Here is a 17,931-nt window from a genome sequence, read left to right on the forward strand (position 1 = left end):
GAAACTGTCACTCCAAAGAAGACGACGACAGCAGAAAAGTAAAGGGGAAGATGCCTGGGTTTTATGTTTGTTGGCTTTTGGGTTTTTTTCTGACATATTCTAAGCATGGTAGGAACCGTAGCTCACCCTAAAGTTCAAGACTGGAGTGCCTCATTGAACGACTTCAGCCTGCAGAATGGGCTCTGAATCTTCTGTCACATGTTTTCCTTGGAGGAACTTGTTTCCTTCCTGAGGAGGTCTGCAAGGTCAGGCGAACATCCGATCTTGGAAGCTGCCTGTCTCAAGGCTCCTCTCTCTGAGTCATTATTTACACAGAAAAAATCATGGGGAAAGTCTGTCAGAAACCCTGGAGTGTAGCTAAGCGCTTCAGTAATGGGAAGCTTTTTTAAACTGAGCATGCCAGACAGAAGTGTTTTGAAGCTTTGGGGGTTTGTTCTCTTACATAGTATGTAAGTAATTTCATTATTCTTGTTAAAGAGTTAGAATTCATGTAATTCGTTTATAGTGCTGTGAAGTAGGACAGCTTGGTAGTGTGAGTAAAAGGCCTCTTCTCCAGTCTTAAAAACTTGGCCCTATTACTACTTTTGCCTTATATTATATTTTTGGTATATACTATATTCTGTCCTGAGGCATGAGGGCTGCATTTTCTGTTGGCAGCAAGCAGCCCTGACAATGCTGTGGTGCAGGCATGCCTGAGGTAGGACCACTAAATCTACTCCATTTTCTCCTTCTCTGAGACATGCAGCCGTCTTCACTGACCTCACACACTTGTGAGGACTAGTAAGCAGTCTGGGAAGACTGCTGAGCTAGATGCTGATATTAGATGCACAAGCCAGGTGTCTAAAATGCAGTTTCCAGCAGCCAAATCGATGTAATAGCTGGTTTCTTTGTGTCCACCATTTTCTCCCTCCTAACCATAGAATAGTTGGGGTTGGAAGGGACCCTCAAAGATCATCTAGTCCAACCCCCTCGCAATGGGCAGGGACATCTTCACCTAGATTGGTTTGCCCAGAATCACATCCATCCTGGCCTTGAATGTCTCTAGGGATGGTGCATCCACTACCACTTTGAGCAACCCGTGCCAGTATTTTCCCACCCTCACATGAAAGCATTTCTTCGTCACATTCAGCCTGAATCTCCCCTCTTTTAGTTTAAAACCATTACCCCTCATCCTATTGCAACAGTGCACCCTTAGATCCCCCTCAGCATCCGTGCCATGCCTGTCTCGTCCCACCCTGAGCTATGCCAGCTCTTGAGGCTGGTAAAAAAACAACTCTGCATAGTAAGTGAATAATTTTCTGGATGTCTAGCAAGTTGAAATGACTCAGTGATAGGGCAGACTTACTTTCACACAGTAAAGGTAAGGTTCTTACCAAGTAGGACGGGGAGGAAAGTGGCTGAATGAACTTTAAATAAAATCCTAATCAAGGAGGAACAATTCACTGTGTATAAAAAGGGGATATAGCAACTTCTCTATTGTCTATTTTTAAGGGTTGTTGCCTTTATCACCACAGACTGCTGTTAAAATGTACAGGTGTGACTCTTAACATATAGTCAATCTATCATAATTTGAGGAAAGCTGAAAAAAAAAGGTTTTCTTCTTCCTTTGAAATGGCCAAAAATATTTTTGCCAATAAAAACAACTGTATTGATGAACAAACCAAAATAAACTACAGAGGTACAAAAGTTGTGCTATGACTATGCTTGTACAAAGACCTTTTTTCAGTACAAAAATTCCCTGCAGAAGTTACACCCCTCACATGATGTTAGCATTCTGGCAAAACTTCCTAATTTAGCTTCTAATGTGAAGCTGTGGCTTTTGTTGGGAATAGTGGTAGGAGAACAAAGTTGGCATCTGGAGATTTTTACACCCCTGCTGTGAATTTTACCCTCTGACCAGCCTAGTTTCATCCCTAGTATTTACTTAAAACTTACTGTAAGTCCTCCAGACAGTTCCAAAAAATTGAGTTTCACAAATCTGACTTAAACTTTGTGTTTGGAATCAGTCACAGAAGCAGTTTGGTTTAGATTTCCTTGAGAAACTTTACTAGATTTCTACTATGGATATAATCTTTTCTGCTTTGGGAAAAGTTCATCCATGAAAAATACGGACAAAACTGAGGGTTTGTTGTTTATATATTCATTTTGATTTATACACATGACTTTTGAAATAGTCCTGGAATATTCCTTGAAATATAGTAGAATGGATAGATCTGGTAATTCCCTTCCAACCGCAAACCAGCAGGACTTCAATAGCTGAGCTTCAACAGGTGTAGATACAGCTAATTTTTAAGAACTCTTGTCAGAGCCTTCCCACTTTCTCACAGACTGCAGGATCAAGTGGGTTTGGATACCATGCTCACTAAAACAGGGCTATTTTAAACTAAATAAAGAGCAAATTCCAAAACACATCACAGCTAATTTGCCATTGTTTTCACCATAAACTGTAATGAATCCTCATCAAATGAATGCAGCTGTGCTATGGTGCTGTATCCAAAATAATGTAATTAAATTGCTTCTTGGGGAATTTTAGAATATAAATTTGGCAGAGACTCATTACTGGCAATTCAACAATGAAGCATTTATAATCTTATCCAGAGAGGTGGTCATGCATTCTGTCATTCTAAGGACAGAGAGAGGAGAAACAGAACCAGGATGACAAATGTCCAGACCAGAATCTGAAACAAGAAACCACAAGAGCTTAACGCTAATCCAAGCCATGCTGGAAAGCCTTTTGGGAAGGCAAGGAGAGGACAGGAGGAGAAACCTTGGGTGGGTTGCATTAGGGAAACTCTCTGCCATGCTCTGTGGTGACAAGGACAACAAGGAAAGAGGGTCCACCAAAAGGAGCCTGCAGGAGCCGCAGCTTTGCCATCACTAGAGTCACAACCCTGATAGATTAGAGAACTACCTTAATCAGGCAAGTTCTGGTGTATCATGCCCAGAGCTGACTCATCCCCCTTGCCTGCTTCCATACAAAAACATGCACTCCCGTCCATGCTGTCAGTGAGTGTGTGGATACTTGATCATAATTTAAATGACTGATTTTCCGGGGAAAAGGGTGATATTGGGCAGCTTGGTCTCCAGTGTGATGAATTTGCTGGAGCTGTCAGGACCCAGGCTGGCATATGGAGATCCTACATACAACTAAAATATCTGTAAGAACTTCCAGATGAGTGTGTGCTGAACACATCAACATTGTCTTTGCTTGGGATGCTCAAGATCAAGCAAGCTATCATTAAAGCATGACGAGTTACAATGAAGTGAATACTACAATAATTTCCTTGGTTACAAAACTGTAAAACCAAAACAAGGATCATTCTATCTCATCAGAAAGCAGGTTTTATTTCTGATTTGTGTTAAAAGTGACCTCAAAATAAGCTGTAATTTCAGGAACGAGGAATTTGCATTTGTTCCTTTCTACGTTAAGCAAAGCTCTTGTGATCGTGTTTTCAATACGAATATTCAGTATTATGGCATCAGAATTGGATATCCATGAATATTTAACATTACATGTTCTCAAAGGAGTTATCTAACACTTCAGGTCAGGAACAGCTGATCAGATAGAGCTAACAAAGTCCTTCACGTTATCTTCAGGTTTTTAATTATTTTTATTTTTTTTTTATGCCTTAGTGCACCACAGTTACTGACAAAGTGGCAGAAGCAGCAGCTTACGTTAGTGCCAGAAAAAGGGGCACTAATGGGGGAGGGAGGGTGGGATGGATGGATAGACAGGAAAATTTCAGACTTTTGATGAAAATTAGAAAAAAAATAATTTGCTAATAAAGTGTGGAGATCAAATGTTGAGATTAGAGACTAACATGTTCAACAGTAAAGTTCATGGAACCACTTTAATATAGAAAGAACATTATAAAACACTAACAGCAAAGAGTTCAGAGGTAGGTAGGAACCCCTATCATAGGGATATACATAGAGAAAAAATATATTTTGAGTTTTGATATTCTTTCTACCCTAAGGTTTAGAACAAGAAGACAAAATGAGCCTGCTGTATCCTTGCTTTGCTCAGCATTGGCCAGTAAACACTCTTTTGGAGGGGAATAAAAAGTAGTTATTAGAGCTAACATTTGGCCTTAGGTAAATGTTCCAGCAACATAAATCTGCTCTAACAACAGACTGATGTCTCCTGAATTTGAACCGCCAGAAGGGTAAGTGGAAAGAGAAATAGGCAGGGTGGGATTTGTAGGTCAGTCATGGATTTTATGTAATTCATTTGTTTGTGTAGCATTGCAAGCCCAAAGCTGCCGGAGATTTAGAAAAATAAATATTCGTGTCTTCTCATTTGGTTTGCCAAATGACAGGGTGCTGGCAGTCTTAGCAAGAAGTTGAAACCATTTGTTGCCATGTTGTTTCAGCTCACAATAAGCTTTACAGTTATCCTGGATTTCATAAGTAATACCTTCAGCATCGCTAAAGGCAATTGGGTGCCTCTATCCCATGACATATGCAAAAAATACTGTAGCAGTTGCTTAACAACTCCACTGAATTTTTTAGCATTACTGGATGATGACTTTGGGTTTGGCCTGTCTGGTCAGGTTAACTGGCCTGCAAAGTCACTGAGAAACTGTAGTTTGTTTGGAAACTTTACTGGCCTATAAAGTTCTGCAAAGTCACTGAGAAAATGCTGGCATAATCTTGAGCTTATTAGAAGGATCAGACTGGCCTTATCCTGCAATTTAATCAGTAGAGTTGGGTAACATTTTAGTGACTGCAAATTTATCACAAATGGGGTTTTGATCCAAAAGCTGTTTCCACTTTTGAGCAGAAATGCAGAATCAGTTTGAGGTGAGGAAAAAAATAGCCTAGAGATAAATTCTAGTCATGTCATCCTCCTTTTAACCACTAACTTGGGGATTATGGAATTCGATTTTTATTTCAGCATAAGAACCTTGGAAATCACACCTCCTTCTGCAAATGGCCAGTGTCCCTGAGGAGAAAATTAGAAGGAATTTGGAGTGGGCTATTCTTTTTCTCTCTTTACTGCATTCTGTGCCTTTCACTTGTGAGAGTAGAAAATGATTCTTCCTCTGACCCTTTCCTCAGTAGCACAGTTTGTCTCTGGTGCCATGTATGGTATCTCTTGTGCTCAGCCAGCCAGAGGTGCTGGGCTCTACCATCCACAGCCTGCTGTCATGGCTGTTTTGACCCCTGGGGACTCCTGTAGCACATGGCCTCAATACTCACACTGCTGCTGAAACAACTTTAACAGGAGAGGCATCATGAGCTGTGTTTGCTCTCCTGCTTGGTTTTCCTAGAACCTGGAGGTTTAGTCTCTCTTAGAAAAGTGGGAACTCCACATCAGGTTTGTTCTTTTCCCAGTCCAGGGCAAGGATAGGACGAAAGAAACACAGCCACTTTTTTTGCTTCCAGTATTTCAGTTTGGTTCTGACCCAGAAAATCAGTTGCAGCCACCACAGTCCTACATAGTACAGACTAAGGTAATATTCAGTGTGACAGTATGTCTGGCCTATGTGGAGTTCAAACACCTGGAGAGACTGCTTTCCATGTGCTACCTTACTTAGTCCTTTATAGTCCTTCACGTTCTCTAAATGAATCCTGTTTTCTGTGCAGGTTTATTTAAGGTAGAGATGCAGCACATTGAGAGAATACCAGTTTGTTGGGGTTGTTTCAGCACAGTAGTTCCACAGACTGGTCTTAGATGAAGTTCAGCTAATTTATATACTAACAGTAGTGAGCTGATATTTCTTCTGATACTGAGATTTGGCAGAGAAGACCAGAAGGAAGTGTTTCAATCCTGAGAATTAAAGTCATCCAAATAATAAGCAACATGGAAAAAGTTGTGTTTCTGATTTATTCAAAGGTTTGGTTGATTTCTCTTCATTAAAACTAACTGCTAGCATAACGAACCTCTCCTGAGAAGCACTGGAGTTTATTTTCTACAAGGACTCCCATCCAAAATGTTACTTTCAATTGCTTAATTCTTATTTAAGGAGAAATTTAAAATTGCAAAGTTTCAATCACAGAATAAATTTAGAATGGAAAATTTTTATTACTTTTTTTAATAGTTACTGTGTGTGAGCCAGAGATCCATTCCTAGTGAGAGATCTTCCGGTTTAAGGTAACACTTTTTGCAAGTTACAGATACTGATGCTCTAATAGATAGCTGAAAGCATTTATCCATATCTGGAAAATTATACACTACTAGTTTACGTGGAATTTCTCAATAATTGACTAGCTATAGTACTAGATTTTACCCAGCTTTTCAGCTGAGTTTAGCTTGTATACTAACAATGCAGCTTTTTTGTGTCAACTGTGCACCAAATCAGAAGGATTTTTTTCCATTAGCCTTGTCCATTCTGCTCAACTGGATTTCATGAGTGAGATGAGCTCAGGAAGCCTAATGTTGTTCCCCTATTCTGGCTAGCAGAAGTTCAGCAACGTTCATTTTTCGATATATTTTACACATTCTTATCACCAGCAAGTTTGTAATAAAAAGCTTCAGTACACTTAGGTTTTCTTGGGTAAGTCCTCTCTTTCAGGATTGTGTAAATTTTAAAGGCCATAAAAGAGTGCATGGGATTTCCAGATGGTAACTCTAATGGGTCACAAATTTCTAATTTGGCTGCATTTCATTTGGAATCCTAAACATCTTTTGGATTTCCAGTTATCACCACCCAGGCATGTGCATGCTGCTTGTTGCCCGTGCACAGGATTTCTGATGCTGTCAGGACATCCCAGCCTTTCTGAACATGCACCATATTATATATTCACTATGTTGAAAATATTTGGAAAATATATCCTGTCTTTCTGCTAATTATTCTGATTCACACAACACTATTTCAGTAGGAATTTGAATTTCTGGAGTGACTTATTGTATCTACTTGTTTAATTTCTGGACACAGAATCGTAAGAGACACAAAATAAGTTAGTGTGTACTTTAAAGGACAAAAGCAAAGTCTCTTGAAGACTTTTTTTCCTTCTGAGACAGTATTCTTTCCTCCTGAATTAAGATAATGTTACTCAACTGCTTTTATTTTTAGAGTATATAATTACATTTCTTTTGAGTATCCTAATGCATTTTTTGCTTTCAAACTTCATGTGAAAAGAAAGTAATTGCTATGTTTCTGAAATTTGTGGTTCTAGTATGTTTTAAGATGTTTCGTTTCCAAGGCAGACGTTTAGTGGGCCTATTAGTTATTTATTGACTTCTTATTCTGAAGAACATCAGGGTTCATGGTCTCGTTATAGCTGTTGATCTCTTTCAGCATTTTAACTTGCTTTTTGACTGAAGTGAAGGGCTGCTTATTTTGATGACATCTAAATTAATTGGTGACAGGTCTTGTTTTATGTAATTTAATTATATGCAAGTATTTCAAGTCATATGTTTTACTCGATTTGTAACAAATTATAAAAGAGAGAGAGAGGAGAAAGAATAAAAACCAGCATAAAATATATATAAGAAAGGAAAAGGTAAATAAAAACGGAATAAAGGCCCCAGTCTTGTACGTGGAAATTTCACTGTTGATTTAAATGCAAGCAAGAACTTGCCCTTTAGCAGAATGACTGCTTACAAGATATGGGACTGTCATTACATTAAATGGTTTTGTGTATTTGCTATATTTTTTCACATCATGAAAAACACCCAAGAGCTAAAGACCCCTAGGCTAACATTTAATATCTGAAACAGGTTTAGTAAACCTCTTATTTTTATTGGCAACTTGCAGTGTGTTGCAGCTCTCATTCTCCTGTAAGAAAAAGAAGGGTCTTTAGTGAGGTAAAACCTGAGCTTTTCATATCTGGGGACTTGGCAGAGGATGAACATTGGAGTCTCAGTTTGGCATCTGATGTACAATAAGCAATCTCACAAAGCACCTTTGCAATTTGGCAGCTTTGTTTGCAAAAGACCTCAGGATTAAATGAGCCTGTAGTGAATTAGTTAACCTTACTCCATAGAAACCTGCCTCAGTAAGTAAAATCTGAAGTTAATTCACTAAAAGTGCTACAGTTTCTTCTTACTGTGCTGTTCTGGGCCTCAGAGTACAGTAGGAAACATCTAGCTCAACTCAGTATCTACTTCAGTCTTTAGTTATTAGTGTGAAATGTGTTTACTGTTCTGAAATACACTGAAGAACTCAGTGAATATAGATGTGACACTCAATGAGATACTTTTTTTTTTTTCCCCACCCAAAAAATGTATCCAGAATCACCAAATTAAATCTTATTGTAAATACTGTAAGTTATGTTTAGGAAATTAGAATTAATACTACCCTGGTTCTTTCTACTCTAGTTGTAATTTCTTACAAAATACCATCCAGTTTTCATCATCCAGTTTTGGGGGTATGCTTTAGTTTATGTACCCTACTCTTCTGAAGTTGGTGGCTGAGCTGCAGAAGGCAAGAACATCAGGAAAGCTGAGAAAGAGTTAGCTGGCTCCAAGTGCAGTCTGCAGTGGACCCACAGCACATGGCCAAACAGCCAAAAGTACTTCCACCAGCACACACAGAAGAGAGGGGGCCAATAAGGCAGAAGAATGGAAACTTCCTCCAAAGCTTGGGGTGCCCTTGCAGAGCCACTTCCCCACTCTTCAGACTGAAAAGGCCAGGTTCACAGGGACTTTGAGCAGCCTGGTGTTAGTGGGAGGTGTCCCTGTGGCAGGGGGTTTGGAACTAGATGATCTTTAAGGTCCCTTCCAACCCAAAAAAATCTGTGATTCTATGAACATCATTCTGTGACAGCAGGCCTGATTCAGGGCTCATTGGCATCAGCAGAAAAGATCCCAGATTACTTTTTAGGCTGCTGCACAAATACCACAGGGAATCAATGGCTATAACCCATGAACTGGGTTTAATTTGGATATTTTGTTTGCATCTTGAATAGTAAAGTCTCAAGTGAAGTCCAGGTACTCAAACTGTGTATTAGCCATTTCAGAGCACCACATCAAAAAATGTGTGCTTTCACTGAGTGCTTAATTGAGCAATTAGATGCCCAAGAACCGCTAGCATTCTGTTTGCTGTTTGATTTAAATTTTTACAAGTCAGAAATCATGTCTCCTCTGGTTTTGTAAAGATCCATGGGTATTTTTACCATGTATAGGTGATGGAGGGTCTGAGATTAGTTCTTCATAGGAAAGGTTCTACAGGAGGCCATGAAATGTTATGTATTATTAAATCCAGGTATAAGATGCCTTCAGGATGAGGGTCTCATGAATTTTTTTAGTTCAGGCATGTTTGATGCAAATGTTGCATCTAATTTTTAGTGCAGTTCTACTTCACTTCATTATCCTTGTAGTTTGACTGAGGTCTAAGGAGGTCAGTTGACTTTTACCAGGTTCACTGGGGTCTTCGACTCAGCTCCTCAGCAGCCATGTGGAGTGACTTCCTTATTTGATACTTATGTATTTCACAAATTATAGAAGATCTCTGCTTTAAGACTCTTGGAAATGGATGTTTACTAGCAGTATTTGTTTGATAGGTTTGTAATTATTTCACATATCATTTTATACTGTACTTGTATAATGTGGAAACCTTTAGGATTACATTTCATTCAAGACATCTTGAAAAAAGGGCTATGTTTTCAAATACAGTCAACTTTTCTAAATACATGCATTGGATAAATTGTGGCATTTATCTATTGCATAGGCTAGGGATAATGATAAACTGTTTATTCTACTCTTATGAGTAACTTGCCCCTTCAGTGTGCTTAGGTCCCATGAGATGGGACCTCTCCCTGGAAGAGATCAGAGCAGTTGAATGCACGTTGCTGGCAAATAAAAATTATCCTGCATTTTGTGGTACCATTTGGAATGGAACTTTTAAAGGCTGCACATGTTATCTTAAAGATTTTAAGGAGAGTCATGAACAATGAAGTGTATCAGCCCCATGCAGTGGAAGTACATGGTACATAGCAGTCTGACGCTATCTCCAGCCTCCCTCACTACTTGCAAGTGTAAGAGTCACTCATATGATGGCTTATGTGATAGTCCAGGACTGCTGTTTCAAAGCACTAAGCAAAATCGTTAAATAGTATTTTCCAAGAATGCTTCCAACCAGCATTTTTTTACCGCAGTACAAGAAACAACAAAATGAAACCATGCCTTTCTCTTTGGCATATTTTCCACTACATGTCAAAGCTACATAGATACGTAGCATGCTTTTAAATGTAGAGGTGAATAAATCAGGACAGATTCACTTGAAAATGAAAAATAGAAGAGTATGGGGTTATTATCCTGTAAACTTATCAGTATCCTAGGTTTAAATAAAAAAATATTGATTCATAAACATTATCTAGGCTGGGATCCATTTAAAACATTGCAGCTAACATTATTGTGTCTTGTAAGTCATTATTGCAGAGTAGGTGTATAGCATGTCTCAAACATATAAACAAACTGAAAATCAGAGATGCAGCCTGTTACTACTATCTGTGAATGTGTTTTATTCCTATGAGTCACCATCAAAGTTTGCAGTAGAGATCATAGAGACCATGCAGTTTTTCTATTGTATAATGGATGGCACCTGAAAATCAATTTTTTTCAGTCTCTGGGCTAGCCTTACTCTTGTAGAATTTTGGAGACTGACAGTTACTTTGGACACTATGATTAAAGCTATGATCTCTTGATTTTTGTCTGGACTTTTTAATCTAGATTATGTATCTAAACTTTTGAGCTAAGGTACTAGCAGAACTTAAGCAGGATGGGAGAAAAGCTTTGTTGAAACTTTAAAGAAAACCACAGCGTGAAGTGGAAGCAACGTGACATGGCAGAACCCCACAAACCTTCTTTCATTGCTTCTATTGTCCTCTCTCCTCTTAAAGCACTTCAAAAGCGAAAACAGAAAACATTGTGTTCCTCTTACCCGCAGTCATTGCCAAGCCTTGAGATAGAACCTAGATTTTTTTTTCCTGTCAAGTCCTGACAAGTATTGTGCTTATATTCTAACTAGCAAACAATGCTGCATCAAGTAACTGGAAAAAAAATTTCTCATATCCAATCTAGGCTTCAGATTTGGATTACCTATTCTATTCTGAATGTTTCAATGTTAGGTTTGGTTTTTTGGTTTGGTTTTTTTTTTTCAAACAAGGAAGATGAGCAAATATTTGCTTTTTAATTGTTAGATAGAAGTATCTAGAAGTCTGACAAAGCATTATGTCCTTGTGGAACAAATACAGCAACCTGAAACTTCACAAATAATGAATGTCGCAGTGTAACTTCCAATAGAAAATATCAGTACAGTGCACAGGCAGATCAGATCAGGTTTATCTTTGATCAAGAGCCAAAAGTGTCAGGAAAATAATCAGTCATTTTGTATTCTTTTCATAAAGAACATGAGATAAGCATTGGAAACAGTTCCTCTTTATGTTAACAGGGGAATTCATTATTAAATTACTTTATTTAAAACAAAGCTAAGACCGAACAAAATAAAAACATATACTCCCACCATTACTCTTAATAATAAATTATCTATTATTTTTTGTCTTCTGCTGTGTAGTATTCTATTTCATTTTTCAGTGTCCAAGAAAAAAATCTTTAAATATAGTCTAATGCCTGGGAACAGAGCCACTTTCAATGCTGTAATTCACTTCAGCAGTTTTTGACCATTTCAGAGCTGGTAACTGAATCTGCTGTCACTGACACACATTCTTAGGTCAAAAGATTCAATTTCCATTGTGGGCTAATCTTTCAAATAGAGACACTTGTGGCTTTTTGGTTGGTTTTTTTTTTTTAGTTGGGGTTTGGTTTTCTGGTTGGTTGCTTCTGTTTTCTGTGTTGTGCTTTTTGGTTATTTTGTTTTTTCTTAAGGTATTCCAATCTGTGCTGCAAAGAAAAGTTAGTCCAAAGGTAAACCTTAGCTATCTTTACGGAACTGGTGTTATATAGATCTGTAGATACCAGGATGATAGGATTGTGTATGGGACTGACAGCAGGGACAATTAAAGAGTTTGGGAACAAACTTTCTAGTGCTGTTTTTTAAAAATGCTGGGGTTTTTTTTCTTTCTTTGTTTCTTTTTTTTTTTTTTTTTTTTCAGTCCAGGAATGATGCATTTTTAATAAAATTGTGATGGAGAGAGCCAGAAATGGCTTTAGGGAAAGAGAAAAGGAGAGCTGTCTCAGAATAACCTTTATATTCTTCAGTAATGATTAGGGAGAACTCCCTTTTAGAAGTTCATAACCATTTCTGTAAGAGAACATGTATATAAGGGGGAACTTTGTGGAAGAGGATGATGGGAACTGCAAGCTGCAGTCACAGGTAGGCTGCTAATTGACATTTAAGGCATGTTGTTCAAAACAATAATATGGAATATTAAAGTTCAAGTACATGTTCAACATCTGTTCAATATATAATTATAGACAATCACATCAAGAAGATGTACCTCACACTAGTATATTCATACACAATGAGAAAATTGGTCTGCAATTCAGAGAAGAAAATAGTTCCTTATACAGGTAGCTATGTTTAAGAGTCATCTTGGGGCCAAAAGGAAATATAGATGTGAAAGTTACTTTTCTGCTTATCTTGTGAATTTTAACTGGCGTATTCAGTTAATACTGTTATCTTTCTACCATCATTCTTACAAAGCTCTACAGTCTTAATTTATTTTTTGCTAGAATACATTCAGCCAGCTGTGGTTTTCTTCATACACATTTCCCTCCCTGTGCTCCCACACTTTCTTTTGTTCCATAAACCACGTGGACTTCCTTTCTCAATAGCATCAACTGTTTCCTTTTCCCCATCTGTCTACAGCTCTCTTTAAACTTTCCCTCAGAGAATATGCATCTAAGAAATTCATTTATAAGTTTTTTGACGCTCTGACCTTTAATGACATTTGTGGGGTTTGACATCTTTCTCTGAGAGTCCTATCTCAGCATCTTGTATACTCAGGCAGTACTCCACTTCAGCATGCTTGGGTTTAGCTTATTGTAGTTTAGATCAGTCAGGAACAAGCTCTGAAGGTAAAGGAGCTGGGAGGAAACAAACACAGCTTGAAATAAAAATAAAAACCAGGCAGTCACATGGGTTGAATAACACACTTTCACAGGAGCTGTTTGATTTTGTCAAGATACTTTTGACCACTGACAAACATGTGCATATATATATGCCTGTGTATGTATATATACACACATGCACAGGTATATTTTTTATCTACATATATGTATGCGCGTGTGAGTGTTCATGTATGCATTTGTCTAAAACAGTAGTTGCAGACAGGCTGAAGTTACTTATATTTTCAACTTTTCATTTTCTGATACAGCTGTTAACATGCTCATGTCCTTGCTTGTCCATATGCTGATCATTCCCCATAAAGGCTCCTACTCTTGCCTCCTCATGAATGTTGTTTCTAGCCTTGCTTTACTCCTCCTCATTGTCCAAGGTACTACTATCAAAACTGTATGTCCCAGCTATTGATTCAACTTTTGGATTGATTGCTTTACTGTGGATGTTTCAAAACTACTGACTAATTCACTTTTAATCTTGGACCCACTAAATAACAATATAGTAAGTATCAAAAACTGCAGGAAAAAAAATTAAATATTAGTTTCCTGATTTTTTTTTCTTTTTTTACTTATAAATACTTGGGATTGTTCTGTAATCATAAATCACTGTTTTTAAAGCATACTCTGTAGTATTTACATATAAAGTTGATAAATTAGTTTAATTTTTACCAACTATCACTCATCAGTAATCAGTTAGTCATCTGTGGGTTATGGATATAATTATCATTATTTAAGTTTTAGTCTAAATTCTCTAACATTTAAACAAGGCGGTATTTGACTAAGTATCCCTGGAGGGAATGTTTCAGTGTTCAGCTCTGCCATTAATTACTACAAATTTCTTTTAACTTCACAGTTATTCACTAGTGACATTTTATTTACAGATAAATGTCTCACACTAAAAAAGGAAAGGATTTCTATCAGGCTCACAATTCAGTGTTTTTTCCTTTCGTCACTATTGACAATTAATTAGTATTCTAACTGATTCTATGAATATTGATTTATTTTATATGCTTATTTTTTCACAATTTGAAGGCTCACATTGGTCTTTGCGTGTTATAGAAGTGGGGCAGTTGAGATGGATTCCTAGTGTGCTGGGTAGCTGTCTGCATAATAACAAAGGAGCTTAATTATGAGTATATTCTTATGCAGCTTGATGAATCCTAGACTAAGTCCTCTGACACATTCCAAGAGGTGAGGAAAAAGGATCCCTTCTATCTCAGCAGATGTAGAAATGGGGCACTATCATTGCAAGTGGCAAAGTCTACCTACTTAGATATGATGGATTAGCTGAGCGCTTGGCATTATTCTGTGGAAGGAATTAGCTAAAGAACAGCTCTTTAGGATAAATCAGTTCTTGGGAACATTCTTAAGAAGTGCTTAGGGGAAACGTGCCAGTCTATAGATCTAACTGCATTATTTTGGTAATTCAGATCTTTCTCATGAATTTAGACACTTTTCCCACTTTTGACAGGCACACAAATATTGCAAACATGAATGTGAATCTCTGATAATGTGACAAATGTGCTAAAAATGCAATGCTGTGCTCACTGCAATACTTTACTATAATCTTTTCCAAGCTGTAGACTATGTTTATACTTATCCTGTTACACCTAATGATACTGCAGTAGTATATAGCAATATTACAATATAGTATACCAATATGATAATGTACAGTATATAGTGTCACATGTATTTTAGCATACTACATAATGATATGTAGCAGTACCCTGAAGTATATTGCTGGTGATATAGCTGATACTATTGTAGCACTTTCCAGTATAGGTTGTTACTATACTTTCTGCTTTGAGAGTGGTGGATGGTCACGAATTTATGTAAGATTTTATTCTTCACTTTTACTTCCCTGTGGCCAGAGATTAGTTCTGTTGCTGGTGTGCATAACCAGCTGGAGACTGGAAAGGTGGCAAGAGCATTACAAAGAAGGCTGTATGGGCAACAGGACTAAAAAAGCTACAAGTATAGTGGTGTGGGCTTTAAAAACCCTCCAATAAGCTCAGTTTCCTTCCATGGTCCATGAGTTCAGTTTTCCTTCCTTGCAGTACTTGAAAACCCATAGACATCCTCAGTACCCCTTCCCTTCTTTAGGCTATTGGCTGGGCAAGCTCAGGGAGTGTGTCCAGGGTAGCTGCAAGCTCCAGCAGGCCCTGTGACTTGACTCGGTTCACACCACAGTCTTCCTCCTCAGCAGGATCGTTAACTGAGTCCTCACTCCACTTGTCAATTTTAATGAACTTTGTAGGACTTCAACGTGTCCAAAACTCTCTGTTTCTTTGAAGCTAGCCGTTCAGTTTGTTAGCTATTGTAGATTTGGCACGTAGCTGCGTGGAGGTATAACAGGCAGTCAGGTCAAAGTTAGAGAGAAGGATGAATTTAAATGAAACCTGTTGAAAACAAAACCATTTTTATCTTCAACATATTCTCTCCCTCTAGAATTCTGAAAAGCTGTTTTTTCACCCTTTCTTCCCCAGCACAATCCTAGTCAGTAAGCTGGACCAAATTTTTGCAGGGAGTGGCTATTGTATTTTTCTGTACTTGTGAGTGACCCTCATGCTTCTAGAGGTATGTGTTCTGAAGATACTCGCCGTTTTACAGCTGTAACTTGTCCATACAGAACTATAATAGCCTGCAAATACAGTATTGCTGACTAGCTGAAATCTGACTGACTTTTACTTGTAGAGCTTGCTGTATGGTGCTCCTTTTTGTGGCAAAGCATGCAGATGCTACAATGGGGGATGTAAATCAACTATACGAGCCTATGCAAGACAAGGGAGCCTGATTTTCCTAGTGATTTTTAAAATCCATGCCTTGTAAATGTGTCCTTCAAATCCAAAGCATCTGGAAAACATATCGGTAACTTTTCTAAGTAAAAGTAATCTAATTTTCAGAGGGGCTGTAAAACTTTCAAGAGTCATAAGCCTAAAGAAAATAGTGTAGGCTGTAGAAATTCCTGAGGAAAATGTCATTTGGAGTTTTTGAGCAGTTTCAGCTAACCTGATTGCTCGTCATCAGGAAGGATGGTTCTCCTTCATCACTTGCTTCAAGGTAACTTGTTATCCACTACTTCATTGGTGCTGGCTGTTACAATCATGCGCCTTTGGGAAGGATTTGTTTTCAGCAAGATTAATATTTGAATGCAGTTGACTGTATTCTCCCACATGCTGTAGTGTTGATGAAAGGGTGAGAGCGGGAATGCCCCTTTCAACAATGTAAAGTTATTTTAGTAACTTCTGAAATTAAGTCACCAGCTGACAAAAAACCAAAAGGTTTTGTCTGATTATTTGGAGAAATGAGCTTAAACAGTCCTTCCTCTACCTGGAGAAACAGAGAGAGCTTGTATGAGAGTCTTTTCTGGAGTTTCAGGATCAGTCTCTGAGTTTCATTCCACACAGACTGTGCTAATTCCTCTCTTTAAAAATGCATCTACCGTAAATAAAAGATACAGGGATGCCATAAACTCTGTCTGTGTCAATTCATTTCTTTCTCACCAAGGAACTAACCCCATCCTGGAGTCCAGAATTTGCTGAGAATTCAGGAGCTGTGGCAGTATCACTCTGTAGTGCCATAATAGGCCAGGTAAGGAGACCTGCATTCATAATTCAGTTTCCTTAACACAAGCATATGCTCATCCTGTAATGAGCAAATTTTCAGTGGTCATGTGAAATAAACAGTGTCAGATAATGGAAGCAAATGAGGGCATTGTTTATTGTACTTTAAAGCTGAGCAAGCCTTTTGGTCACATAGCTAAATTTAGAATAGATCTTAGAAGGGAAGTAAGGCATTCATGGCAGAGATTGTCATGTCAGTTCAAAATAACTAACTAGAACACCGTTAAATTATGCTTAATGAGTAAGTAACATTAATTTGCAGCTGGAGTTGATTGGCTGGTTTGCAAATTAAATGATGTTTGACCAAGGAGATATGATCACATAGGTTATGCTTTTCTGAGAACTGGCAGCTGTTATACAGTTACTCTATTCCTTTCCCTTACAATTTATCACCACATGTAATATCAGATGCTGACTTTAGTTTTTTCTTTAGCACATTCTTCTCTTCTTTTAATATCACAGCATCAGTGAAAAGTAGTGATCTACATAATCATATTTTATGGTGTTTAAAGGGGCTTTGTGAGTCAGGATTACTTTTTGGTGAATCCACAAAGATGCTGGCTTGGGTGTGAAGACCACCTGGCAATTTCTGACCCTTCAGCACCCTGGTCTCCGCACTCTGTCACAGCTCATCACCTCCTCAGTTTCTATGCAACAACTGTTTGTGGAACTGTGTTGCAAACTGGACCACACATTACTGGTTTAAAGTATATTCCCATTGCCTCCTCTGTTCTTTCAGGGGCTTATTTTTAACCCAGACCTGGCTTACAGTGCATGTGCATAGAGCAGTGCTAGGAGGGGTAGGGCAGCAGGGAGGGCAGGCCCATACTTCTTAAACTGGCCTTGTCAGCACAGCCAGTAAGTGGCAATATCATGCTGAAGCTTACAGGGCTCTTTGTGTTCGATGTTGTTATACAACACTGGTTGTATCTAACCAGTCCAAATCAGTTGACTGGTGCACACCAAGAGTTGAACAGAGAATTAACTTGAACAGGCTGCCAGAGCATTTACAGAGGCTGCTTCCACCCCACGAAAACCAGCAAGTGGCAGTGCCTGGAGAGTAGCTGTGGAAGGCCTCTGGGTACTGCCCTGAGGCCAGTTTTACCCCGCCTCATTAAATGGAGATAGGCCAGTATTGTTTTTTTCTTTTATTGATGAAGGAACTCAGATACTCAGTGATGTGAAGTGGCGAAGGCCAGAAAATAAACATCACTCCTGGGAATAAAAGTCAAGACAAAATGTATGTGAAAAACTTGCTCTGTAGTTATTTTCCTAACAGCCTGTGCTCAAAATAATGTGGCTGTCATAATGTTGGGGTTTTTTTTCTTCCTTTGACAGATG

At 38.3% G+C, this 17,931-nt stretch overlaps 1 protein-coding gene across 2 annotated transcripts in view; it reads left to right on the top strand.

Moving 5' to 3' along the window:
- The window catches only part of MID1 (midline 1), a gene marked incomplete at both ends in the record, with an annotated part of 97,931 nt that overhangs the window by 14,231 nt on the left and 65,769 nt on the right, over window positions 1-17,931 (top strand). The window contains one exon of one of the 2 annotated variants that reach the window (XM_080613237.1): window positions 16,475-16,558. The exons of the other annotated variant lie outside the window; for it this stretch is intronic. Within the exon in view, the coding sequence (XP_080469363.1) occupies window positions 16,475-16,558 (84 nt within the window). The remainder of the gene's footprint in view (window positions 1-16,474; window positions 16,559-17,931) is intronic. 2 annotated transcript variants of the gene reach the window in all.

Source organism: Psittacula echo, assembly GCF_963264785.1.
Source record: "Psittacula echo genome assembly, chromosome: 3".
NCBI lineage: Eukaryota > Metazoa > Chordata > Aves > Psittaciformes > Psittacidae > Psittacula > Psittacula echo.